At 57.0% G+C, this 25,701-nt stretch overlaps 1 protein-coding gene across 23 annotated transcripts in view; it reads right to left on the minus strand.

Annotated features, from left to right (window-relative positions):
* Window positions 1–25,701, minus strand: part of DYSF (dysferlin) — a 218,231-nt gene that overhangs the window by 109,116 nt on the left and 83,414 nt on the right. For 14 of the 23 annotated variants that reach the window (XM_014836669.3, XM_014836663.3, XM_070511971.1 and 11 more), the window contains 14 exons: window positions 22,853–22,894; window positions 21,045–21,160; window positions 20,437–20,550; window positions 19,058–19,235; window positions 18,398–18,522; window positions 16,293–16,399; window positions 10,537–10,729; window positions 8,075–8,230; window positions 4,684–4,815; window positions 4,435–4,601; window positions 3,484–3,598; window positions 3,086–3,191; window positions 2,675–2,817; window positions 521–694 (listed from right to left, as the gene is read on the minus strand). In XM_014836669.3, coding sequence (XP_014692155.1) covers window positions 521–694; window positions 2,675–2,817; window positions 3,086–3,191; window positions 3,484–3,598; window positions 4,435–4,601; window positions 4,684–4,815; window positions 8,075–8,230; window positions 10,537–10,729; window positions 16,293–16,399; window positions 18,398–18,522; window positions 19,058–19,235; window positions 20,437–20,550; window positions 21,045–21,160; window positions 22,853–22,894 — 1,868 coding nt within the window. The remainder of the gene's footprint in view (window positions 1–520; window positions 695–2,674; window positions 2,818–3,085; window positions 3,192–3,483; window positions 3,599–4,434; window positions 4,602–4,683; window positions 4,816–8,074; window positions 8,231–10,536; window positions 10,730–16,292; window positions 16,400–18,397; window positions 18,523–19,057; window positions 19,236–20,436; window positions 20,551–21,044; window positions 21,161–22,852; window positions 22,895–25,701) is intronic. The other 9 variants (XM_014836671.3, XM_014836667.3, XM_014836665.3 and 6 more) reach the window with 1 other exon arrangement.

The raw sequence follows: 25,701 nt of genomic DNA on the forward strand, positions 1-25,701 counted from the left end.
GGGCAGGACAGCCTGCCCAGGGCTCGGCTTCTGAGGCACCTCTCTCCCCTCAAATTCCTGGGGATGCCCAAGCAGTAGCCTCCGTCCCAGGAGGGCTCATGTCCACCCAGGGACATTCAGAGGTCACTAGACCTCTCTGACAACTCCCACAGGCTGCGTCAAAGTGTCCCGGGCCCACCCCATGCCAGCCAGCCTCTTCAAAAGAGCCGGTCCTTGGCTCCAGCACAAGGCAGGCCATCAGAGGGCCATGGCCCTCTCCCCCAGCTCCCATCTTGACTTTGCAAAGGAGCAGCAGGTCTTCTGGTGCCAAGAAAGGGGCTGCTTTCTTTTAGGAGGACATCTAGACTGGTGCCCACTTGCCCCACATGCAACTCTAGAAGAACTGAAGCCAGGATGACCGGCCAATGCTCCACCCCCAGTCCCATCCTACGGGCCCCTGCACCTCCCCAGTGTCGGCCCTGAACAGCCCTAGCAGACCCAGCCACACCCCAGAGGACCCAGGACTCGGGCAGGGACGTACCAGGGCCCCCTCGAGGGCAAACACAGCTGCAGGCCCTGTCTTCTCCAGTGGCTCCATGCGGCGGCGCCAGCGGCGGCGGCGGAAGGCATCGGTCTTGCGGTACTCCAGGTGGAACTTCCAGCCGAAGAGCGAGGCGTACTCCCAGCCCTCGCCCTCCGCCTCCGCCTGCCTGTGCTGCATGGGGAGAGCAGGACAGAGGCTGGCTGGCAGGTTTGTGGGAAGCCCGGGCTCAGCTCCAGCGGTGCCCTGCCTGCCCCTCACTACTCCCCAAACCAGCACCCTCTAGGTGGGAAAACCTGGGAGGGCCACCTGGAGGAGGGGGCTTTGAGCAACTTCTGGAGCAACAGCTGTGGGTCAGAACATCCAGAGGGGAAGAGGCTCCCTGGGCTGTGGGGAGATCCAAGGAGCCAGAAAGGGAAGGTAGACTGACGCAGGGATGAAAAGCACTGGGCTTTGGGTTTGTTTGTTTATTTGGATTATGGGTGGATTTCATGAATCCAAGGTTTTCTTGTCATTTCCTTTTTCATCTTCACATCCCAGCTTATAAAAATGGAAGTGGGTCTGCAATTCAGAGGCAAAATCCTATTTCCCAGCTCCGGCGATTTCTCCACAAGATTAGGCCTAGGTCAGCCATGGAGGGAGCCCCTGTACTTCCTCCGAGGGGACCCTTTCCAGGACCTGGAGAGGGCCTGTGGGAGCTCCCTCCTACCCAGCTCATGAGAGAGAGTGACCTGGGACTGTCCTCAGGAGCTGTCCCAGGCCTGGGCCATGAACTCAGTGACCAGTGCCAGCCCTGGAGGCCAGCTGTGTCCCTCTCCAGGATGGAAGCTGATGGGGAGGGAGCCGCCAAGGCACACTGCCTGGCAAGGTTTGCCTCTGTCCCCTGGGTGCCCTCATAGGGACAGTGGAGTCTGTCTGGTTCATGGCACCAAGAACAGCTTGTTGCCCAAAAGCCTTGCCTCTCCTGGGACCCAGTGACCTTCCTCTCTAGATTCTCTGTGCCCAAAGAGAGAGGAAGAGACTTGGGTCATACCAAAGGCTATGCCTGGGCTGGGGGAAGCCTGGTTCTTGTGCCAAAATTCAAATGTGTGCTTGGGAATGAAGGACGCAAACCAAGAGGGTCCAGGGGAGGCAGGCACTGAGGCTGTGCAGGACATGGCACCTGTGTGACCCTGGGAGCAGGCGCGGCATGCCCTGTGGGTATCTGGACAGGGCAGTGGGCATGTGTGCCCACCCTGTGCACATGTAAATGCTGACAGAGCCCCCCAGGCCCCTTTATTAGCCAGTGCACTCATGCAGAGCACCTGTCCCCAGCTGCCAGGAGAGTCAGCAGTTACCAGCTCCAGCGGCCCCTTCTCCAGGAAATTGCTCCTGCTGAAGGGAGCAGGCTCCCTGGGGAAGGTCCGTGCCCCCACCCACCCCCCACAGCCAACAACTGATGGCCAAGAGGGTGCAAACCCCAGTCCCCTTGCCTCCAGGTGAGAATGATTCTGTGGTGCTCCAGGGTGCACCCCTCCCTTAGCCACGGCTCAGGCCAAAGCTGACTTCACCTGAGACCACATCCTTGCTCCCAGCACTCCTGAGAGCACTGCCTCACGAACAGCATGTCGCCCAATCCCTGTCTCAAATTCCAGGACACCCGGCAGCAGACACACTCTAAGTATGTCTTTGCACCTCCTGGCTCTGCGTGTGAACTCCAAGTGTGCTTGCATAGTTGTGGGCATCTGAGTGTTTTCTGACTGTGAACATCTGTGCGTGTGCTGGGTGTGATAGGTACGTGTGTCAGGTGTGATCTGGGTGTGTGCTGGGTGTGATCTGCGTGTATGTGGGTGTGAGCACCTGTGAATATGTTGGGTGTGATCTGTGAGTATCTGTATATGCTGGGTGTTATCTGTGCGTGTGCTGGGTGTGGTCTGTGTGTACACTAGGTGTGATCTGTGAGCATCTGTCTGTGTGCTGGGTGTGGTCTGTGAGGCTCTGTGTGTGATCTGTGTGTACTCTGGGTGTGATCTGTAGGGATCTCAAGTGAGCTGGTGTGCCTTGTACACGTCCCATGCACACTTGTGTGTGTCTGTGCACACAGGTGTGCACCTGTGCTCAGCTGGCCTCCCCCCCATCCGGGCCTCACCCCCACCCACCGCCCTCTGGGCTCACCCTCTTCAGCGCCTCCATCTGGCTGAGGTCCCTCCTGCGCAGGCGGACCCAGCGCCGCCGACGGTGTGTGTAGTACATCTTCTCGGCGGGGACCCAGTGCCTTGGCTTCCGTTCCGGAGGGATGGTGATGCTGTACTCCCAGCCTGGGGGAGGAGCACCCATCACTCATTGCCCAGCCATTCCCATCTCTCCAGAAGCCATGTCTCCCTTCGGGGCACACTCACAGACTCATGAGCGGCCACGGACTCCTAATTTGTAGCTTGGAGTGAGGGCTCACCCAGGAAGTCCCCCAGAGGAAGGAGCCCAGTGAAGGCCAGTGCCCCAGGGCAAGGGCCCTGCACTCAGCTGTCCCCACCAGCATGCCGCATCAGCTCGCTGGGGTGGGTTCACCGGGGTCCATGTGCTGCCCACCTTGCTCGTCAACGGCCCGATTGAGGTCTGTGGACCATTCTTCATCTTCCCACTTCCAGCCCAGTGGGCACTCGATGTCATCCTTGGGAAGTACCTTCTCCCCGTTCTAGGGCAACACAGGCCAGGCATGCGTGAGAAGAAACAGATGTGATCAGGGAAGCTGAAAAGGTGCCACTTGACAATGTACATCCTCGAAGCCTCTGGTGCAAATCGGGGTCAGTGTCCTACCCACAATGGACCTCACACCGTCCCTCTGTTAACCACAGCACGGAGGCTGGGGACATGGGAGCAGGGGAGAAAATGTCACACCCTTCTTTGAGCCACATGCCCCTCCTGGGCCCAAATGTCCAAGACTTCAGGAAAGCAAAGCCCACCTGCCCCTGGAGCGCCCCCCTTACCACATCCGTGTAGTTGTCACTCATGTAGATCCACTGGCCTCCGGGCAGCCGGGTCTGGTTCTCAAACACCTCCTCCACAAAGCTCAGGTGGCCCGCATCGGTGTCGTGGAGCAGGCTGCAGGCAGGGGCCTGTCAGAGCCTCCGCCGAGGAGCCCCCCATCCACTGCTCCCGACACAGCTCCCCCCTGGCCTTGGCCAACCTTCCCGAGGCAGCCTCGCGCCAACCAACAACGAGAGATGGAGGGGAGAGGGCGAGGAGGGGGCAGAAAGTCAAGGGAACACCCAGGGAGACCTGGAGACACTCACGGACAGAAGACGCCGCCACCCAAGATCAAGAAGGAGAAAGACAGCAAAAAGAGAAAGAGATCTGAACAGCAGAAGCCTGGCGGGGAGCTGAAGCTCAACAGATAGTTGTAGAAATGTGAAATGTTAATGTAGAAATGTAGAAATGTTAAGCTGTATGCTTAAGATTTGCATACTTGACTATAAAATGTTATACTTCAATTTTTTTAAGTAAAAAAAAAAATCCCAATTGTTGAATGTCAACCAAACAAGGAAAGAGAGAGAGGAGAAAGAGGTAGAGATGGCAGTGCAGACGGAGAAGGACGATGTTCTGAGGGGCCCTGAGAGAGAGACAGGCCCTCAGACAGGAAGAGGCCAACACGCGGAGGAGGAGACGCTTTCTGTGGCGTCTCGGAGGAGACGGCCGCAACCAATGGACGTGAAGTTGAAGGGAGGCCAACTCCAGCTTAATAATAAAGGACTTTCCGATTGTCAGAGCCCCTCCAGAAGGGACAGCTGCCTAGTGAGCCCCTAGGCCTGGGAGAGTTCGGGTGGGAATCCCCTTGACCAGGGAGGTGGACTAGGCAGAGGCATTAATAGGGCCGAGGCCTTTCAGAGACAGGGCCGGGGCAAAGAGGGGTCCCCAAGCCTTCCCTGCCCATGACTCACGTCTTCTCCGGACACACGAACCACTCTCCAGCCCAGGCCCAGCCGGTCGAGGGGCGGAAGCTGTCCTTGGGTAGCTTGATCTTGCCTGTGACGTCAGAAAACTTGGGGTAGGTGAGGCCCGTTGTGCCCCAGTTCCCGACTAGGGCCAGCTTGGTCTGGTTCTCGTACTGGACAGCAAGCAATAAAGAGAAGTGAGTGGGAGCCGTGGCAGTTCCAGGCAGGGCAGGGGGCGGGGCAGCAGGCACTCACGGTTTCAGCGAAGACAGAGAGCTTGCCCTCAGCAAACTGATTGAACTCCTTCTCATCCACAGAGAGCCCGAACCAGAGCTTCACCCGTATCTGCACCGGCATCCGGGCTCCCGGCACCCCTTCCATTGGATACTGGGTACCAGAGAAGAACAGAAACCCACAATCCCCGGCAGGGTCAGGAGGTCCCAGCTGGGGGTGGGGGTCTCCAGCCTGGGCATACCAGCCTGACACCCCACTAGGTATGTGCCCTGTTGGAGAACTTAGAATTTCATAGACAAGGAGTGTACGATCAAGACAACTTCTCCCCACCTGCCAAGATGCCTTCCCATCAAAGGAGAAGACTGCACCATCCCCACCGAGGCACCCTCTTCAGAGATGGGCCATGTCTAGCCCGGGATCCCCCATTCTCCCCTCTCCCACCACATCCTCATTTCTATTCTCTTCTAAAATAGCACTGTTCAGTAGAACTTTCTGCTACAATGGAAATGGTTTATATCTGAACAGCCCAATAGGGTAGCCACAAGCCCCATGTGGCTAGTGTGACTTAGGAACTATATTTTTAGTTTTATTTAACTTTAACTAATTTAAATATAAATAGCCACTTCTGGCTACCATATTGGACAATGCAGTTCTGGAACTTGTCTCTAAAGGTGATACAATGATCCAGGTCTGGAAGGGGAAGAAGTTTAAGTCTTCCCCTTCATTTTCAGTGTTGTTGTTCTTGCGTTTTTTTTGGCTGGATGTTAGTGTATCATCTGATATTCCTACCCTTTCAAGTGCTTATCAGTATGTTAACCACTATTCACTGGTCTTCAACTGCTTTTTATCCTGAAACTTTCAGAAGCTCTGCCAAAATGGAATAACCACAACCCAACATAAAAAATTTATTCTCCACAACTACTTCACCATTTGATTGAAATCAAGGGTCAGATACGGCCTGAGGAGCAGAAGTTCCTCACTCTTAGAATAACACATTGTCCGTTAGAGGAAGTAACACATTAAGTACCTAGACTTCGTGTGTGTGAGGCTGAAGGAGTACCTCCTCTGGGACAGGGAAGTGAATGAGAGGAGAAAGGAGTTTTGATGGGTTCAGAAGAGGAAAGGGAGGCCCAGGGAAGGGGTCTCCAAATACCAGAGGAGGCCTGGGTCCCTGGAGGGAAAGCCCAGGCCGGTAAGAGGACCAGGGCACAGGATATGCCAAGGCAGGGATGGTCTCACCATCCACCCAGCCTCTCCACTCTTGGTTCATCCTCGGAGAAGCCTGAAGGAGCCCCTGACCCCATGTGTCACCCCTCGGAAACCTCTGCATGACTGTTCACTTTAGCTGTCCTCTCCCCTGGGGTGGTTAGCGGCCTTTTCCCCTCCAAACCACCAGCCCCAGGGAGATGGCAGGAATGCCTGACCCCCCCATCCACCCCCAGTCTCTCCCCTGCCCTCCCCGAGACGGGGCCAGCCTGCCGGACCCAAAATAGCAACAGCAAATAAAGAAATGTCTAGTTTGGGGCTCCTCTCCCTCTCTGCTGCTGCTCATTTTTTCCAACTTTGGTTTAAGTTAAGAAACACCAATGTTTTCTTGGTCTCTGCTTGCTGCCAACATTTTTGTAGAGCTTGCTCAGGAGCTACTGGCGGGGCTCATAAACTCAGTGGGGAAGACTTCGAGAAACAATTCTATATCTTTTTTTTTTTTTTTTTGCTTGGAATCAGGGAAATTTTTCAGTTTGCATTTCCCCGAGGCTGCAGGGCCGAGAGGTCGGAGCCTGGAGCTCATCCCGTTGGTCCCCGAGCATCCCCCAGGCCCGCTTCTGCGGCCCCACCCCCACGCCTGCCCACAGCCCTCCCTGGTTAACCCCGCTCAGAGGCCGCAGCTCCTGACTTCCTTTCCCTTCTGTCCTACTAGGCAAGGAGCTGGCTTAGGGGGGAGAAAAGCAGGATGCTAGGAGTTTAGGATCCCACGCGGAACATGCCCCAGGTGGCATGTGAGCAGGTGGGAGGAGGCAGCCCACTGCCCGACACCCCTCCGCCCCCTCTTTCTAGGCAAAGCTGGCCTCTCCTCTGAAGTACCAATGACCCCATGTACGAACATCTTCTCATCCCTGGCCTTGGGTTGGCCTCCCTTCATGGTGTTGGTGGAGCCCCCTCTTCCCAGGGAGCAAGGGAGCTCCCTAAAAGGAAAAGGGGAGAAGAGGGGAGAGAAACTAATATCCATCCATCACCTTGTTCCAGCAAGACCCATGACCTGTGTTACCTAATTCAACCCTCGAAACCTGTGAAGTGGGCAGCCTGATCCTCATTTTACAGGTGAGAAGACAGCCAGCAGTTCAGAGAGGTTAGACAACCTGCCCAAGGCCACACAGGATTCCAGCCAGCCCTGCAACTGTCCACGCACACTGTGCCATTGAAACCTGCCCTCTCTACCCACCCCAGGGGGCAACAAGAATGACCAGCCAGTACATGAATGGGTGGACCAAGAGCCACTCAGAGGTTAGTTAACAGTGACTTCCTGGCAGAGGCAAGGCAGGAGTTGGTCCTGGTGTGCATGGGAGGAGAGACATGGGATAGGGAAAGGTTGAAGGCCAAGCAGTTTATAACACCAGCAGAGCCAAGGTAAGTATGAGGGGTGGGTCTGCCTCCCAGGGCCACTCCTCCTCTAGCAGGGCAGCCTCCATGACAGCCCACCACACAGGGACCCTGCCCTGAGCCAGGGCAGCCACAGCACAGCAAGAGATTTCCCGCAATGGTGTCCTCACCACCATGCCACAGTGCCCCGACCAAAGCAGCCTCGGCTCTATGTCCCCGCATTAACCCACAGAGGAGGACGGGGGCTCCCCCGGCACCTGCTCACTTTCCTGTCTCCCCACCCCAAGGCTGCTGAATCCCCTGAGAGAAGATGGAGAGGGAGCGAGGACGGGTGTTGGAGGAGGAGAAAGGGAAGGAGAGGTGGGCCGGGGAGCCTGGGGCACGTGCTCCCACAGCTCTCAACAGGGCAGAGCCACAGGGAAGAACTTGAACCCAGGTGTGACTCCAGCTGGAGCAGGGTGTGGAGGCAGGTCTGTGCCAGGGCTCTTAGAGGCTGGGGGTGGGAGCTGGGGCCCCCTACCAGGGACTGGCTGGGATGGCAGCACTGCCTCAGGGGTCAGCCCCTCCCAGACGGCCCAGGGCCACATACCCAGGGCCTCATGATTCCAGCTCTTACCTGCTAACTTTCTAGACCAGGTGCATGGGGTCTAGGGATAAAGGGGAACGGGGGTCACTTTGCCCAGTGCCCTCCACCCCTTCAGAGCAGAGCCCAAGGACTCTGAGTCGGATAGAGAACAGGAGGAGAGACGGAAGGGGACGGGGACAGGCCTTGGGCTGAGAAAATACAATCGTGATTTGAGGAAAAAGAACCCACCTTCAGAAAGATCGTCTGCAGCTTCCCACAATTCTTGCCACAGTAGTTGGCGCCCCGCCGGGAGAAGAGGACCTCGTGGGCGGGCACCCGCTGGTACGCCACCCGCTTGTCTCCCTGCAGCATCCAGATGACCACGTCAGGCAGGCTGTTCTGGGGCTGGAGAGAGGGTGGCAGTCACGGTGGAGACGGTGACGTGCCTGGGCCTGCACCCCACAGCCCACTGTGAGCTGACCTACCCCGGCTCTGGAATGGGCTTCTCCTCTCAGCTTCCATCCCTCACACTGCCCACTCCCGGCCACCCCTTTGACCTGCCAGGGCTGGCTGGGCACCCCTGTCTTCACCAGCTTTGAGCCCCAAGGTTACAGTGTGAGGCTGCCCCTGCTCACACGAGGAGCCTGCCAAAGATTCACCAAGCTGAGTTTTCCAGGAAGAGACACTCCTGCCTGGAGCCCAGAGCTTAAGTTCTTCGATCCCCTCCACTGGGTAGGTAGATGCCCCCAGGGGGTAGACATGGAAGGATTTGATTTGACCCAGAAGACGACATGACCCTTAAGATGCCACCCTCCGTTCCTCACCCCTGAGAGCAAACGCGAATCCACAGAAGGTGCACCCCTTCCCAGAGGACGCTCGCTCCCACCTCCCTCTAATAGCAGGGACCCTTGTGGTCTGACCCTTTTCTGGGCCTGGAGACACCAGGCTCTGAAAATGATGACAAGCCCAGAACAAAACTGCAGGGCCCCTGAGCCCCTCAAACCTCCAGCTGTGGGCGAGAACTGCTCCCAGCACCACACTCACGAGAGACGGTTACATCTGTCTGTTTCCAAGGCTGGTGAGCAACGTGTGCGCGGTTGGGGGGGCCGGGTCTCTAACCAGGGCTGGGGCTGAGTGCTGATGCCCCGGAGCACCCACTCAGCCTTTCCCAGGCACCCTCTCGCTGCATCCTTGCAGCAGCCCAGGAGGCAGGGACAGGCAGCCCCTTCCGACTGGCAAGGAAGTTCAGGCTCAAAGAGGTTAGGAACCAACCGGGTTTTTCTGGCTCCACTTACGTGTTGCTGACCACTGCACCAGGGGTTCTCAAAGCGTGGTCCCCAGAGCAACAGCAGCCACGGCACTAGCTAAGAACTTGCTAGAAATGCAAATTCTCAGGCTCCACCCCAGATGTGTGGGATCAGGTGGGGCCTGCAACCTATTTATTTTTTTTTAATTGAGGTGATATTGGCTTATAATACTGTGTAAACTTCAAGCGAACGATACTAGCTATCAGTTTCTATACAGACTGCGTCGTGTTCACCACCGACAGTCTAGTTTTTTTCCGTCACCATACCTGTTTCAACAAGCCCTTCAGGGGACTGTGTTGCCCTCTCAAAGTTGAGAAGGACTCTCTCCGGTTCCCTTACAGTCAACAGCACCCCTCTGACTTAACCCTTCTCTGCCCCATCGCAACCTGTGCTGAGAGTTCCCCAGTTGGTCTGGGCCAAGACAATGGAAGACAGCCTGTGACCAGCCACAGCAGATGGTCCACAGCCACTGTGAGGGGTCGGCCTGTGGCTGAGCAACACAGTGTTCCCCCAGGTAGCTGGCCACATGCCCGAGGCCCTCCTCGGGGATGCATCCAAGGCTGACTCTCTAGGACCAAAATTTCGGGCTGCCTTCCCCTCCTGAGCAGCCTCCCACCTCCTGGACCTCCCTGTCCCCTTCAACAACTGGCTCCTCTGAGGCCCCCCTCAGGCCCTTTTCCTCACCATCCCCCAGCCCCTCCCTGGGGGAACCACAGGGCTCTGGTCCGAGTGGGCAGCAGCTGGTCCGCCCGTGACATATAAGCAGACCTTCATGCTCATTCTGGACAAATCCGTGGGCTGCCTGCTTGTTTGGGAAACTGGGTGGGTGCACCTGACCTCAGGGCGGCGGTATGCAGGTGGGGAAGGGGTGCCCTTGAAGACGGCTGGAGCCACTTCTCTCGGATTAGATACAACAAAGCTCAGAGTTACTGCACATGCAGCCTCCTGGGTCTGGGGCTCAGAGGCATCCAGCGGGCCAGGACACGCAGGGCCCCAGAGGGCAGGTGCAAGGCCAGGTGCACACAGGCACAGGATGACAGGGAGAAGGAGTTGGGTCCCCGGGGAAGCAGGTCCCAGCACTGGACCTACAGCCAGGCACCCTGGGTTCTGGTCCCAGCTCTGTCTCTGACGTACATTGGTGGCAATTATTGAGCACGTTTGGGGGCATTATAGGACACCTACTACATGCCAGGCTCTGAGCTGGGCCCCACAACACCCAGAATCCAGTCGCACCCTCTTTCCTCCTCCTGTGAATGGGGACATGGATGCTCAGAGAGAGGCAGTCACCTACCCAAGGTCACCCAGCAATGGAGCCAGGGTTGGATCATGGTCCAGACAGTCCCGATGTCCCTCCCAGTGCTAATGTTCCAAGCAGGAAGGAAGACACCTCCCAGGGTTAGCTACCTCCTCCGCCAGGGCACGGAGACGCAGGAGCCAGTCCTCAGCCTGCTCAAGGGCGGCGGGGAGCTCACTGTGGCCGAGCTTCAAGGCCAGGGCCGCCTCACTGATCTGGCTCAGGTGACGGGTGCGCAGCCGGTACAGGTACTGGTCCAGGTGGGTGGCAGAGGGCGTCTCTTGGACGTTGCACAGGGGCTGGCTGTGAGGAACACAGATGGGACGTGCCTGATACGCAGGAGCCCAGTGCTCGTCTAGGCCCAGGCGCACACAGGCACGTACACACACGTGTGCACAGGTCTCCATAACATGCCCCACAGCCTCGGCCTGCCTGCTGGGTGCTCCTTGTGCCCTGGGTGCCTTCTCCAGCCTGACCCACACGCATAGTCATCTCCATGTGATCTGCTCCACCCTCGTCTCCTCCAGGGAACCTCCCCCCATCACACTGGCCCGCATGCCTCCGGCTCTGAAGTCCCCCAGCCCTTGACTCTGGGGCCACCTGTGTGAAACTCATCCTCAACCTGAGGGGTGGGAGTTCTTTTGCATGTGTGCCCCCTCTGTCCTATTGGCTGCCAGCTCTCAGAGCTGCTCCCTGCATCCTCCTGGAGCAGAGGCCGGAGCACTAAGCTGCCCTTGGCTGAAACGAATCTATTCTGTTGTACGCACACTTTCTTCAAGAAGGAAATTTATGGACCCCTGACAAGCCACTGCAGACGCTGTGGGGAGGCCGCGAGCCAGCAATACAGATGTGTCCACCCAGGGCGGCCCCACCATGCCCCTCCCAGAACCCTGCATTCGGGAAGCCTTGGGAGAGGAGGTGGGGGGTACATGCAGCCCCAGAAACACTGCTCTAGGCCCCAAGTTGGGGGTTGAGTATAAACTTAATCCTGTTTGGAAGCGAAGAACTCTGACCCCCCCCCCCCGCCCCCCGACTCCACTGGGCTCCCTAAAATTCCTTCCTATGGCTCCTCCTCAGAACCCCAAGCCTCTGGGGTCAGTCAGTACACACCCAGGGTCGTGCAGGAGGGGATGGGCTGGGGTGGGGGCATCTGTGCCCCCCCCTTGCCAAGTGGGACCCCTCTGGTGTATGCCTGCTTGAAGGTACAGGGGCTGCCCCACCTCCGCTGAGCCCTTGACTCCCAAACAGGACATCAGTCAAACCGCCGCCAGTTCTGCTCCCACCACTGGCAGCCCCCCCACCTCATACTCCCCTCCCCGCAGCGTCTCGACTCCCGGCTCCCGGCTGATTTATTTTTCTGCCAATTTCCCCGAGCTATGCAGAACCAATTACCGCCGGAGCGCAGCGGCCCGCCGCCGCCAGATACACCGCTCCGGCAGGCCCTCGGCGCACTACATTTTTCCTGTTATTTTTTTTAATTGAATTTTTAGGGTGGGGGGAGCGGTACGCAAACTCCATCTCGGGAAACTTAAGCCCCGGGGCCTGTCTCAGGTCACGTACTGCACACCCTCTAGTAATATAATATTTACTGCCCTGAGGGTGCCGCGGATGGGGCTGCCCGGTCCAGGAGAGGGGTGGCCTCCATCCCCAGCTCACTCGAACGTGGCGGAGGGGTATGCTCGGTGGGTAAAGGGGGGCCTGGGCCGGAGTCCTGGCCTGGGGCCTGCCTGAGTGGGCCTGAGGGTGGGGGCAGGCAGGTCTGCAGGGGGATACGGAGAGCCGAGCCAACCAGGTGATTTATGCTCCCAGCCGGGGTCGGGAGCTGGGAGGGACTGCCATACAGACCACCAAAGGGAGATTTTCCTGAAGGGCAGCAGCCCAGCCAAGACTCCCCAAGACACAGCTGGGACCTGTGACTGCCACTAACAAGACATCTGAGCCCTTTCTCACCCCAGGAAAACCCACGCAGGGGGTTCAAAAGAAAGAGAGACCCCGAAGAAGAGGCTGGATGACCCTGTACCCACAACCCCAAACAGAGATGGTGGCCCTGGCTGACTTGGAAATGACCAGCAGGCCCAGAGCCGGGCTCAGCACAGGCTGAGAGCGAGGCTGGGCTGCTCACAAAGTCGCTGCTGACCCCCACTGTGAGTGGGTGCCTTTATCAGGGATAGTGGCCCAGGAGGGGCAGTGTCCAGCCTGAAAGATGAACTGGCCAAGGGGTCATTCATTTCACTCCTGGTGAGCAACAGCTTTGCTGGTCCTGGCTGGAGGTTGGGTCCAGAGACCCAGCTTGCACTTGGGGAGCCCCCAGAAAAGAGGTGAACAGGCTAGATCCCCACTGAGCAGCCCCAGAGTCAGGAGTACTTCCCGGAGGAAGTGACCTTGAGCTGCACCTTGCAAGGCCAGCAGGAACTAGTCAGGCTAAGAAAAGCAGAAAGGGTGTTCTGGCCGAAGGAGCAGTATGTACACAAGATGAAGGCTCAGAGGCAGAAGGGAGCGTGTGTAGGGCAGAGAGGGCCGGACAAGGCAACACAGAGGCTCCGCAGGGCCGGAGGCTGGGACTGCTGGGGTCCATCAGGCAGGGAGTGGGAACAGAGGGGCCAGTCCACCAGGGTGAGAGCTGAGACTTTTTTTTTTTTTTTTGAGGAAGATCAGCCCTGAGCTAACGTTTGCTGCCAGTCCTCCTCTTTTTGCTGAGGAAGACTGGCCCTGAGCTAACATCTGTGCCCATCTTCCTCTACTTTATATGTGGGACACCTGCCACAGCATGGCTTGACAAGCACTGCCATGTCCACACCTGGGATCCAAACTGGCGAACCCTGGGCCACCAAAGGGGAACGTGCATACTTAACCGCTGTGCCTCTTTTCTAAATGGAAGCTGCTGCAGGGCTCCAGTGGAGACAGCATGGCACAGGTTTAGGAAGGTCACAGAGAATGAACTGGCCATGCTGGCAGGACATCCAGCTGGAACTGTGTGGTGTGTAGTCGGGCTGGGGTCTAGAGATGAGAGGAGAGGGCTTGGCTGGAAGAACAGAGTGGGCACCACTGCCCAGCGAGGAGAGGGGCTCCCAGGGAGATGAGCCAGGAAAAACGGTCCGACGGAATGAAGGACATTGTGGAGACGCGGACAGGGGCTAGCTGAGGAATAGGTGAGCAGCCAGCGGTCAGCCGTGGCGAGCCAGCTCCAAGCCCCTACACCTGGCTGCCCTTCTTGTCAGCTGTGATGATGCTCAGCAGAGAGGGGGAGGGGAGGAAGCCCTCTTGCTGCAGCCCCAGAGCTGTTGGTGGTCTCAGGTGGGATGTGAAGGAATGGGTGCTGAAGCCTGGCATTCCTCCCCTGGAGAGCTATTAGTGCATTCCCAAGAGGATGGGAACCTCCTCCCAAGCTCCCCACTTGGGACAAGTGCCCCCCAGAGGCGCCAGGCCACCTTCCATCCAGAGGAGAGTGACTCAGGGGCCAGGCCTTGGCAGAAGCATTTTTAGCCAAATCCTCCAAGAACAGAGCCCTGAGAGGGGCAGTGAGGGCAGCCCAGGACTTGGGTCCCACCCACCTCAGATTGTTCAGGCACCTCGGACCTGCCAAGGTCCACACAAGGCATGAGTCATGAGCGGGGCTGCGGGGAGCACCAGAGCCCTGGCCCGCCCTCAGTGCCAGAGCTGCCAGCCAGGCTGACGGAGCACAGCGAGTCACTCGGAGGCCCTCCCCAGGGTGACTGTACCCCTGATGCCCCCCAGACCCACTGTGTCCTCTGACCTCCAGACCACGGATGTCCCACAGGCACCTCCCTCGCAACATGGCCAGTCCTGAACTCCCCATCTTCTTCCAAACCTGCCCTTCTCCTGCTGACCCCTTCCCAGAAGGGCCCTGCCATCCACCCAGCTGTGCTGACCAGAGCCAGGAGATCATTCTGGACCTTCCTTGGGCCCCCATATCCAACCCACCATCAAGTCTTGTCCATTAGAGAGCAATACAGCTAGGGGCTCGGCCACTTACCAGGGGTGTGTATCTGGGCAAGTTAATTAACCTCTCTGTGCCTCAGTTTCCTCATCTGTAAAATGCGGATCATTCTACTTCGCACCTCGTAGGATTTTATGATTAGCTAATATGTGCAAAATTCTTAGAACAGCACCTGACACAGAAAGTGCTCATTTTGAGGCTGTTGTCATCTTGATGCCTCCTGAATAGTCCACGCTGCCCTCTGCTTCCCCCAGCCCCCACCCCTCCCAATGTCCTGCCTTAGGTGATGCCTTCATCCAGTCTCCCCTCACCAGCGCCAGCCCATCTCTCGCACTGCAGCCAGAGTGAGCGTCTGAACCACAGGGACCACTGCGCCCCCAACGGCTCCCAGGGCTGAGCTCACCCAGCAGACCCCGGAGGCCTGTCCCATTCCAGCTTCAGCTTCCCCTCCCACAGCATGTGCCTCTGACTCCCCAACACACTTCATCTGGCCACTTTGCATTGGTCACCCCGGGGAAGCTGAAGCTGCACCCCGTCAATATGCTCAGGACACCTGGCGGAGCATGCCAGGCTTCAGGAAGGCTGGGGGATGAGTGAAGGACCTGCCTGGGATTCCACCACTGCGGGTGTCAGGGGGGCATTGTTTGGGGAAAGACTTGGTCAGACAGAGACGCACTTCCCAACTGGGGCACAGAGGACTACACGGGGCACTGCGTCAGGCTGCCATGTCTCCAATTTCTCAGCATGAAGGCACTTCTCGTACATTCAGTGGTGGGGGGCGGTGGGGGGTGATAAGCTTTAGCGGGGGGCACAGAATATGTTTGTATATATTCATACTTAGCCCTGTAGGAAGCAGAAGGCAATGATTTATTATTAAGTCCATTTAACAGCTGAGAAAACTGATGCCCAGTAGAAGTGAAGCTGTCCAAGGCCGCAAAGCTGGTTAAAGGACAGGAACCTACGTCTCCTGACATTTCTTCTTCTTAAGAATAATTATAGCTACTATTTATGAAAGACTTCCTCAGGGCCAGGCACCTTGTTTATGTGATATTATAAAGCAGTTATTCTTTTTTTTTTTTATTTATTAAATATTTTTTTTTATTAAAGCATCTTTTTTTTTTTTAAAGATTTTTTTTTTTTTCCTTTTTCTCCCCAAAGCCCCCCAGTACATAGTTGTGTATTCTTCGTTGTGGGTTCCTCTAGTTGTGGCATGTGGGACGCTGCCTCAGCGTGGTCTGATGAGCAGTGCCATGTCCGCGCCCAGGATTCGAACCGACGAAACACTGGGCCGCCTGCAGCGGAGCGCACGAACTTAACCACTCGGCCACGGGGCCAGCCCCATAAAGCAGTTATTCTTAATGTCAGGTTGAAGACGAGGAAGCCAAGGTTCAGAGCAGGCGGGGGGGAGCCCTGAATCACCCAGCGGTGGGGCAGATGCTGAGACCCTCCCCCTTCTGCAGACCTCCTGTTCTCCACCACCCCCAGGGCCCCCTTTTCCTGAAGCTGACAATCGGCCGTGTCAATAGAAAGCTAAACAGAAACCGTGGTCCCTGACGTGGCCTTGGGGGAAGGAGGGGCGCTGTCACCCACCAGCCGGCTCCTCCTGGAGATTCCATCAGGGAAATAGGAGGTCGGGGATCAGAGACACAATGCTCCCCATTCAGGTGAGCCCGGCTGCCCCAGGCCCACAGCTGCCGCCACTGCATGGAGATTTATGACCTGCTCTAAATGTCACCTTTTCAACTCCCCGCGCTGGCTCCACCACCTTTGGACTCAGCACGGGCTGGACTGCTGGCCAGGCGTGGCTGGGAAGACGTGCCGTCGCTCAGCGCCACACACGAACACTCCCAGGGACAGGGCGCAGTTGAGCCCGGAGGGGAGGGCACGTGGGTACCGGGCACCCCCTACCTGCAGTCTGCAATGAGCTCATCCATCAGCTGAGCCACCAGGGAGTCCACATCCTCGGTGGAGCACCGCGCCTTCAGGGCCAGGTGGACCTGCTCCAGGCCGGCTTCCTGTGGGACAGGCAGGCAAAGGCCAGGACCGTCACCGCGGGGTGGAAGGTACACATCAGACCCCCAGCCCGCAGGCCCCATCTCCACAGCTCGGTCCCTGAACCAGAAAGGAGAAGCCAGTTAGAGCAGAGAAGGCAGAGCCCAGACCTGACAAACCAGGGTCTGTCCTGGCTCGAGCACCTTCCCGGGCTCCCCACACCAAACAGATCCAGAGTCCCAAGCCTGGGACTCCAGCCTCAGGCCTGGTCAGGAGGAGTTCAGGCTCCGACAGAACCAGTGGCATCCTGCTCCTTGCGGGCCCCCTTCCAGCCAGGGCTGACGTCTCACAGGTAAGTGACCTCTGAGCCGCCTCTATTTCCCCACCTGGAATGCTCTGCCCTGTACAAATCCTGCCACCCAACCAGGCTCGGATCCCGTCGTCCCTCCTTCGGGAGCACCCGGACAACCTCCAATAACAGGGAGTTCCCTCTCCAAACTCCCATAGCCGGGTCACTCCTGGGGTTGCATCTGGTGTCCTCCATGGAGCGCTTCTCCAGCCATCTCCATGGGCCTCAGCCTGAGCTGAGAGGTGGAGACACCTCAATGGACACCCGTCAGACCAGGGATAGTCCCCCAGTCCCCCACGCCCCTCCTCACCACCAGCTTTCTGGGCGTGTCCACCCTGGGACCACTAATCTGGGAACAGGCCCTGGAAAGTAGACACAGCCCCCCAACTCAGGGAGAATGGTTGGCCCAGAAGATGAAGTCTGGACTTGCACAGCATCAGCTCCAAGCTTTCCTCCATGAAGATTGCTAGTCTTAGGGAGAGCGTGGGCTACTGCAGCCCCCACCTGGGCCTGCATCCCCTCTAGCCACCCCAAGATCCCAATCCTCCCTTTCCCCTTCCCCCTGGCCTCTGCACTGCGCTCACCTCCACAGACACACCCAGGCCCCTCCAACCCCCTTCCCTCTACCCTGCCGCTCCTGGCTTGCTCCAGCAGCGTGGCAGCACCTGCCTCCTCTATGTTCCCACAGGCCACGTGCTTCGCGGGTGAGCCTCCACCCCATGCACACACAGAAGCGGCCTGGGGCCACAGCCAAGATTATCAGCTTCCTGCCCTTGGCCTACACCTCTGCCCACTTTGATTTTCTTCCACTCTCTGGCCAAGTGCCAGGCCTGCAGCTCCCCGCATCCGCAGGTAACCCCCCTGGTCACGTCCAAAGCAGAACTCACGGTATGGTACAATCTGCTCTTCTCCCCAACCTCCCAATCCCCAGCCACTGGAGTCGCTCCTCACAGCCCTGCCTCTTCCCCTGAGCCAAGAGACCACCAAGTCCTTCCAGCCCAAATCGTGCAAGTTTCTCTCCAAGGTCATCTCCTTCCCAGTAGCGCCTCGTCACTCTCCCCTGGACCACTGCAATGCGTCCTACCAGGGCTCCCGCCCCCCGCCCCCCTTGAGGCCTCTGCGCTGCCCCCCTGAGGCTCCTTGGCCCTCTCCCTCCTCCAAGCCCCCATCTTCCCTTGGTATTCCTGGGGTGCCACCTGAACTTCAGTTTGGAACCTCTGGACGAGAGGTGGGGATGAACCTGTGCTCTTCTTTACTAAACTGACTCCCTGGAGGCAGAGCAGGTCCCGGTTCATGTCTATCTTCTAGCTAGAAGTTTCCAGCACAAGCCTTTGTGTGTGGTAAGAGTCAAAGGCATTTGACAAATGAATGAATGGATGCAAGCCTCTGCCTGCTGCCCCTAGCTCAGTTTCTCTCCGCTCTTTCTCTGTGCCGGCTCCTCCATCAGCCTGGGGGCTCCCCCAGGCTTGTTCTCACTCCCTCTCCTCTCTTCCCAGGATGCAGGGCAGGATTGCAAACCTGGCACCGTCAGGACACAACGGACCCCAGGGGCCATGAAAGTCTGCGGGCCTAGCTATGTGTAAGTATGTGCACCCATGGGGGGCTGGTCTGAAGACACCCACAGGGGGTGCCTGCACAAGGTGTGCACAGGTGTGGAGCAGCTTTCACTCACCAGCCGGTCGGCGATCCTGAGCAGCTGGTTCTGAGTGTCGACTCTGTGGCTGATGTCTTCCCAGTAGGATGACAGCACCACCACAGGCTTCACGTTGCCCCAGGGTAAGTAGTAGTAGTGGCACCCTGGAAGGACACGAAGGGCCTAGGACTGAGCCGGGAGTGGAGGGGTGGGTGGGAAGGGGAGCGAGGGTAGGACGCACTCAGGCACCTGTTCCCCCTGCCCGATAAGAACTCCCCTGGACACACAGGACATGACCAGTATTCCCCAGGGTCCAAACAAGGTGCCTGAACAGATAGCTTCTGCTCTCATTAGGGCTCCTTAGCACATCAAAACAGAGGGGTTGTTAGAAGGAAACCTATACTCTCCAAAATCTCTATACCAAACCCAACAGCCACCATGGAATAAATGATCGCCAGAGGTCAGGGTCAATGCCGACCACAGCCGGTGTCAGGAGCCCAACCGCTGGGTCTTGGCAGCAGGGACCCACCTGGAGGTGAGCACAGGGAGGCGGCACAGGGGGAGAGCAGGGGTTCCCCTGAACAGCCTGGCCAGGGCCAGGGCCTTCGAATGGGCCTCCAGTAGCTTTCCACAGGAGGCAGGATTTAGGGCCCAGCCTCTGCTCTGTGCTCTGGGTCCCAGCCAGGCACGTGGCCTCACCGTCAAAGACCGCCCGGCTGTACTGGGTGGTGGAGGCCAGCGGCAGGCAGGTCGTGTCAAACTTGTTCCCGTAGTTTCCGATGCTGACCTCGAACTGGATGGCATCGTCGACATCCTGCAGCATGCAGGCCGAGTAGAAGGCAGCAAAGAGGGAGTACTTGCGCCTCCGGAGGTACTTCTGGGAGCAGAGAGGATGGAGGAAGGAAGATGCCGGGGTGGGGAGGGGTCACATGTCTGGCCAGCCCTGGAACCCAATAAATCCTGCCTGGATGGATGGGTGGTGAATGGTCCAGCTAAGCAACGACACCCAGATTTGGTTACTAACTGAGTAGATTCATTCCAGTCCTGTGCATCTGGCCATGCTCCTCTAATAAGATCTGCTCCTCCAAAGTCATGCTGCCCCTTAATCCAACCAGCAGCAATGGCACTGCCACCCATGGGAGCCTGGTCTCCTGCATCTGCCGACTGACCTCCACACCACCATGCCCCTGCCCAGAGCTCCCACCTCACGCTGCCCAGGGCCTCTACCACATCAGCCAGCTCTGCAGACCACACAGGCTGCCATGTGCTTGGAATGAATGAATCCCATTGTCCCCTCCGGGTGTCAGGCACAGAGCTGAGGACGTGGGAGGCACTCAGTCACATGTCCCTGTTTGAACCAAGATGCCTTTGGGATCCCATTCGTGGAAGGCAGAGAGAAGAGGGATTATACAACTGGGTTTTTGGATAATGTAAATTGTAACAGCTGACACTTATTGAGTGCTTACTGCATATGGGTATGCACAACAATGTTGAGGTAAGTATAATTATCACCCCATATAGGGGGGATAGGGAACCTCATACAGCTGGTAAGCGGTCAAGCCAGGACTCAAACCAGCATCGTCTGACTACAGAGTCTGAGAGCTTAAATCACCATGCAGACTCCACACAGCTGCCTCCTGGGCACGAGGCCCAGCACCACCACTTGCTGCTCTGATGCATTTGAGCCTCAGTGTCCTCATCCGTCAAGTGGAGATCCTAATAGCAGCCACCTCACTGGTGCTTAGAGGACTCAGCGACATCAACCGTGTCACAAGCACAGTGTCTGGTACATTCTGAGTGGATAATAAGCATCAGCTATTCTTACACTATTGTTATAAAATAGCCTCTCATCTTGCATCAAGCTCTAGACTTTTTAAATACTTTCATTTATCTTTTTTGAACCTCTGAACGTCCCTTAGGTGTCAGGTTACTCCCACATCACGGCTGAGGGGCTGAGGCCCAGAGTGGTGCGGGCACATGAGTGTGCGCAGAGTGGAGCCCTCCTCCACCATGACATGTCAAAGCCAGACCCCCTTGGCCACCACCCTCCCCGCGTCTCCCAGAGCTGTGCCCCTCACCTCCACCCGAAGGATGTCATCTGCAGCGAGATCCTCCACCTTCTGCTCGCCTTGCTCCACCAGTTTGGTCTCCAGGGAGACCAGAAGCCGGCCTCGGTAGGCCACGCCTTCTCCCTGAGTGGGGAGGTTGGGTCACTAGGAGCATGGGGGATGGAGGGGAAGGAAAGGGGCCTGATCTGGCCCTGAGGTCATTCGCCTCCCAGGCAACCAGGATGGCCCTGAACCACCCCCATCACTCTGCAGATGAGGAAATGGTGACCCAGAGAGTTCAGGGGACATGCCAAGCCAGGTCAGTACCAGACTCCAACCCAGCCAGAGGAGAGAGGAAACCTGAGATGGATGGGACCTGGGTCCCTCAGGGGCCAGGAAAACTGGGGGATCAGGCTGACCCAGAAGGAGAGGCAAAAGGGAGGAGAGTGAGAGGGAAGACGGGGCCAGGAGGGGGCCAGGTGAAGGGAGAGTTCTCTGAGGCAGTGGCTGCCTGGCTCTGGGCCCAGGAAAGCCCCATCAGACCCTTAGAGCCCAGGCCAGCCCCAGATACTGCTCAGGCCAGGCTGGATGACCCCTACATGCAAGCCTAGGGGTCTGGGGGGCTCTGGCTGGCTCACCTTGCCCGTGTTGAGCTCTGCATAGGGGTCTGGGAAGCCAGTGAACTCCCTGGGGCTGCCGTAGAGGTTGACGTAGCAGGGCCCGAAGGTGGGGAGGAAGCCCAGGTGGTCGTCCACTGGGAGACATAGGTGGGGATCAGAGGGGCTGGCCCAGCATAGCTTTCCAGTGCTCAGCCCAGCCACTTTCAGGCCTGAGCCCATCCCTGGCCCTCAATTCTTCGCAAGGTGTGGGATGCAGCCCCATAAATGTGTAAAGAATGGTGACACTGATGAGAGCTCCCATTGTCTCCCATAAAGCCCTTTAATCCTCACCACCATGCTGAGACACAGAGATGTATATTAGTCCCATTTTACAGATGAGGAAACTGAGGCTCAGAGATGCAAAGGAACACATGACTACAGAGTGGCATGACCCAAAATGGGCAAATGCATTCAGCCCATGCACTCAGCCAGCACACAAAGCTGGGGCTCAGGCCCCCCACTGCCACGCCCCTCTCAGGCCGCACCCCGTCCTGCCTCCCCTCTCCATCCTGCACTTCCATCGGTGTCTCAGGCCATCCAGCCTATGAGGAGGGACAAAGGAGGCCCCAAAGCCTGGTGACAAGAGAAGCCATCTCCCACGGCACCAGGAAGAGGCCCAGCTAGATGTGCCCCCACCCACAGGGCAGCCCCCAGGCACACATCCCCTCCATCTCCATATCCTTATGAAGTTGAGACAGACCACCCAAAAGCCTTGACTCATCCTGGCATCCCCAGCCCCTCGCCCCCCACCTTGTATACAAAGAACAGTCTTTCAGGGGGGAAGTCAGAGGAGGGTTTGAATGAGAATTACACTCATGATGAGGGAAAATCTTGTCTCCACATCATTCCCATCCTTTTTGGAGACCCTCTTTTTGTTAATGTCATGATCCTCCAGCTGACAGCCAAGTTTCCCAAGACGGGACTTCACTGGCCATACTCTGAGAACCCTGAAAAGCCAGGTGTCCCTTTCAGAGGGAGAAGGAAGAGGCAGTTTCCAGAATGCCAAAGGTGGGAAGTGGGCCCAGGAGAAGGAGCCATCTGGGACGATCCAACCCATACAAGCAAGCGTGGGACAAGGCAGGCACAAAATAAATGGCCTCCACAAGGACATGCTTGAGCCAGACCTCAGGACATGACTGAACCCCGAGGGTTGAGACCTGGGATCTCACAGCTTGAGCCCCTCCCTGAGAAATCAGACATTGCCAACCAGACAGCAGGAGCGTGCCGCCCCAGAGCCAGGGGCCACCCTGCGTCCATCGCCACTCTCCCTCCAGTCCCCAGCACAGACAGGGCTCTGGTGTCTGGGACAGAGTTGGGAGGCCCAGGCTGATGGAACTGACATGAGCATTACTCATTATCTGTACTGATCATCCTGATTATGATCTATCCTGTGAATTTCAACTTCAAGAGTTTTCAACTCACCCTAGCTTCCTTCCGGTCCCCAAGACGCCTCACACTGTCCCTGCCCCATCGTGGACCCCCACACCCGCCCCCGCCTCCTCCCTGCTGGAGAGAGTGGACTCATTTGAGCATCAGATGCGCTCAGCAGAAGGAGGAAGCGGTGTGGGGTGTGGGAGGAAATTGCCTTTAAAGCATTCCAGGCGATTTACATATTTAACCACGGTTGAGAGGTAGCAGCCAAAGGTAGGCTCAGGGTCCGTGGTGGGGAATCTCAGTCCCCCTACAGGCAAATCAAAAACCTCCCCGCAACCAGCTACTCTCCCATCCAGCAAAAACCCCAAGCACCCCCCCACCCCCACCATTGTCCCCAAGGTGAAAGCACATACGGTCCGTGGCTGGAGGAGGCTTGACCACACCTGCAGGCTCCTCTGAAGCGTAAAGAAATGGAAAAGGGGTTAGGATGGGCATGGCTGGGAGAAGGACGGGTTACATGAAAAGGCCTAAGGATGGAGAGTTGACAGACAGACAGATGGAAAGACAGCTCCCATGCGGGAAACAGATGCGAGCGGAGACCCCACGCCCAGCCCAGCTGTGAATTTATCACAAACTAAGTCCTCGCCGCACCCTCCCCAGCCAGACGCAGCCCCCAGCGCCATGGTGGGCCTCAGGTCCCTCCCCACTGGTGTCTGCCTACAAGTCTGCGTGTTGTTTGCCAGTTGAAAATTGGACCCAAAATCTGACTAGATACACTCAAGAAATAACACAGAAAAGAAAATGTGCTTTTCCATACTGTCGCCAGATACGTGAGGGACACAAAGGACAGACACCAAGAAACAATGGGGGAGACACGAAAGGGCCAGAGCCGGCAGCAAGGCATAGCCAGCACTCCACCCAACAGACAGTTTGACAGTGGGGACCCTGCTCTCTGAGAGGTGGCATTTCAAGGCACAACATCTCCATCTAGTGGTCATTTACAGTACTGCCACTGAGGGCACTGCGTTGCATTTTCACAACAGCAGGCACTAAGACCTGGCTCCTGGCACCTGCTGCTCCAAGTGAGGCACAGTGCCAGACACTGACCCTTAGCGAAAGGTTCTACACACTTGAGTGTGCCCTAGATGCTAGTAAGAGGTGTCCAGAAATGAGAGAAGCAAGGAAGGAGATGCTTGGGCACACTCCCAGGCTCTTAGAATCCTTCCCTCACTTCTAGGCAGGAACAAGACACCCCCAGAGGAGTGGGCACCCCTCAGTCTCCTTCCACTGTCTCTCTGATTTCTGCCTCTTCCTGCATTCTGACCTTCCCCGTCTCCTCCTCCAACCAGCTAAGTGTAACCAAGTTGGTAAAATCCCTGATTAATTTCATTCATTGTTCATCTTTACCTATTGGTCTCCTCCAAAAAAATACCTATTACTATTTTCCTGTAGCTCCGTGATTGTAGTTAAGGGCCAAGAGTTGTGCAAAACACTATGAAGGAAGAATAAGCAGAGACACAGAGAGGAAAAAAGAGTGAAGAAGAGAGGAGAGGGGAATGTAGAGGTCTGGATGTGAAGATAGAGCTCGCCAAGTGAGCGCAGAAGGCAGCAAGGATGGCGAGGCCCAGCTCCAGGGGGGCCTGAGGCCCAGAGACCCGGCCCCTCAGCTCTCCACAGCCCGGCCTCAGCTAGGAATGCTGACTGGCAGAAGTCAGAGCTGCAGAAACCATAATTCATGGCCATTTTCATATCCACAGGAATAGGTTTTCATCAGTGGGGGAGCCAGGCCTCTGGTCATAGGAGAGCTCAGCGACCGTGAGAGTGCCGACATGGGCACAGCTGCAGCCCGAGGAGAGCAGCAGCCAGGGCCCACCGGAAGGAAACAGATTCCATTTTAAGCTCCTTCCAAATGATTACAAACAGGCCCGGCCAGTTATCTCGAGCTAATGAGGCCAGGGTCATAGATCCAACCCCCATGTGCTTCTTGCAGAGGCAGGCTTGGCTTCCCACCACAGACCAACTCTGAATCCTGGCTGTAAACCCATGCCAGGCCAGACACAGATGTCCTCCAAATCCCACCAGCCTCTGACCAACACGTGCCTCTGGTGGCTGGGAGGACCAAGTGGGTGGCTGCAGAGTAGCCTACTTCCCAGTGGCACCTTTCATTAATTCCTTCATCCATTCATTCATTCATTTGTTCAGCAAACCTAACACGGCACAGTGCTGGGCTCCTAGCAAGACATGGGACTGCTGACAACTCAGGCCAGTGAGTCCTAATGTGGGGGCAGGGTCACAGGTCCCTGGGTGCTGAGGATCAGCCCAGGTCCTCTCCACTGTGTCTGCAGACAGCTCATAAAGTCAGCGGCAGAGTAACCAGTGAAGCCACCCAAGACAAAGCCTCTATTTAGTCCTCATCACCCTTCTGCCAAAACACAAGGGTTTTGGTGTGTTTTCCCTAAGCCCAGGGAACCAGGGCTGTGGATGCCCCAAAACACGGATGAATACTCCCAGTTTTGTGGCCTGAACAGCCAAGCCCACCTCCCTCACCTGGGGGAAGCCAGAGAAGAGCCAGCCCTCCCAGCCCATGAGGCGCACATCATGGCCCCACAGACGGCCTGGGTCTCCTGGGGAAGCTGAGGCCATCACCTGTGGCCGGCAGCCGCGGCCTCTGCTGCTCGGCACATCTCCCACGCCCACGGTTTGGCTGCCTGACACCAGCCCGCGCCAGGCAGGAGGAGAACCGAGAACTGCTGGGAAATCATCATCATCTACGTTCCAAAGACAAAAAGAAACTAACCTTGGATTTCTCGGCGGTGGAAAAAACTGTAGGCTACGAGCGCTATTTATGTGGCGTGATTTTCATACGTATAAAGTTATGAAAGAATCGGTGTAGGTTTCACGGGTCCCGCAGGCCCCTTACCTTTCGAAAGACCTGCAGCTTCTAAGGAAAGCACTCCTTTGTAAAAAAACCAAATTTTCAGTAAATGCTTTGGAGCATAGGCTCCAAGGAATACTCAACTGTGCCCAGGCAAACTTGTGGGCAGGAGCGCTTAAGAGGCGAGTGTTAGGTTCTGTCCTCACTGGAAATAAAAACACAAACACAAACACAAAAACTCCTGCTTGGACCAAATAATCTGGTGAACCATGATGGGAATATGGAGAAAGAACTCGTTTTTACAGCTTGGTTTAGTATGGGTTTGAGAGCAGTGAGGAAATGTCATGCATTGCCCAGATGTGCAAGAACCCCCCAGTGTGAAGAAAA

The sequence above is a fragment of the Equus asinus genome, chromosome 6 (assembly GCF_041296235.1).
Source record: "Equus asinus isolate D_3611 breed Donkey chromosome 6, EquAss-T2T_v2, whole genome shotgun sequence".
NCBI classification, from domain to species: Eukaryota; Metazoa; Chordata; class Mammalia; order Perissodactyla; family Equidae; genus Equus; species Equus asinus.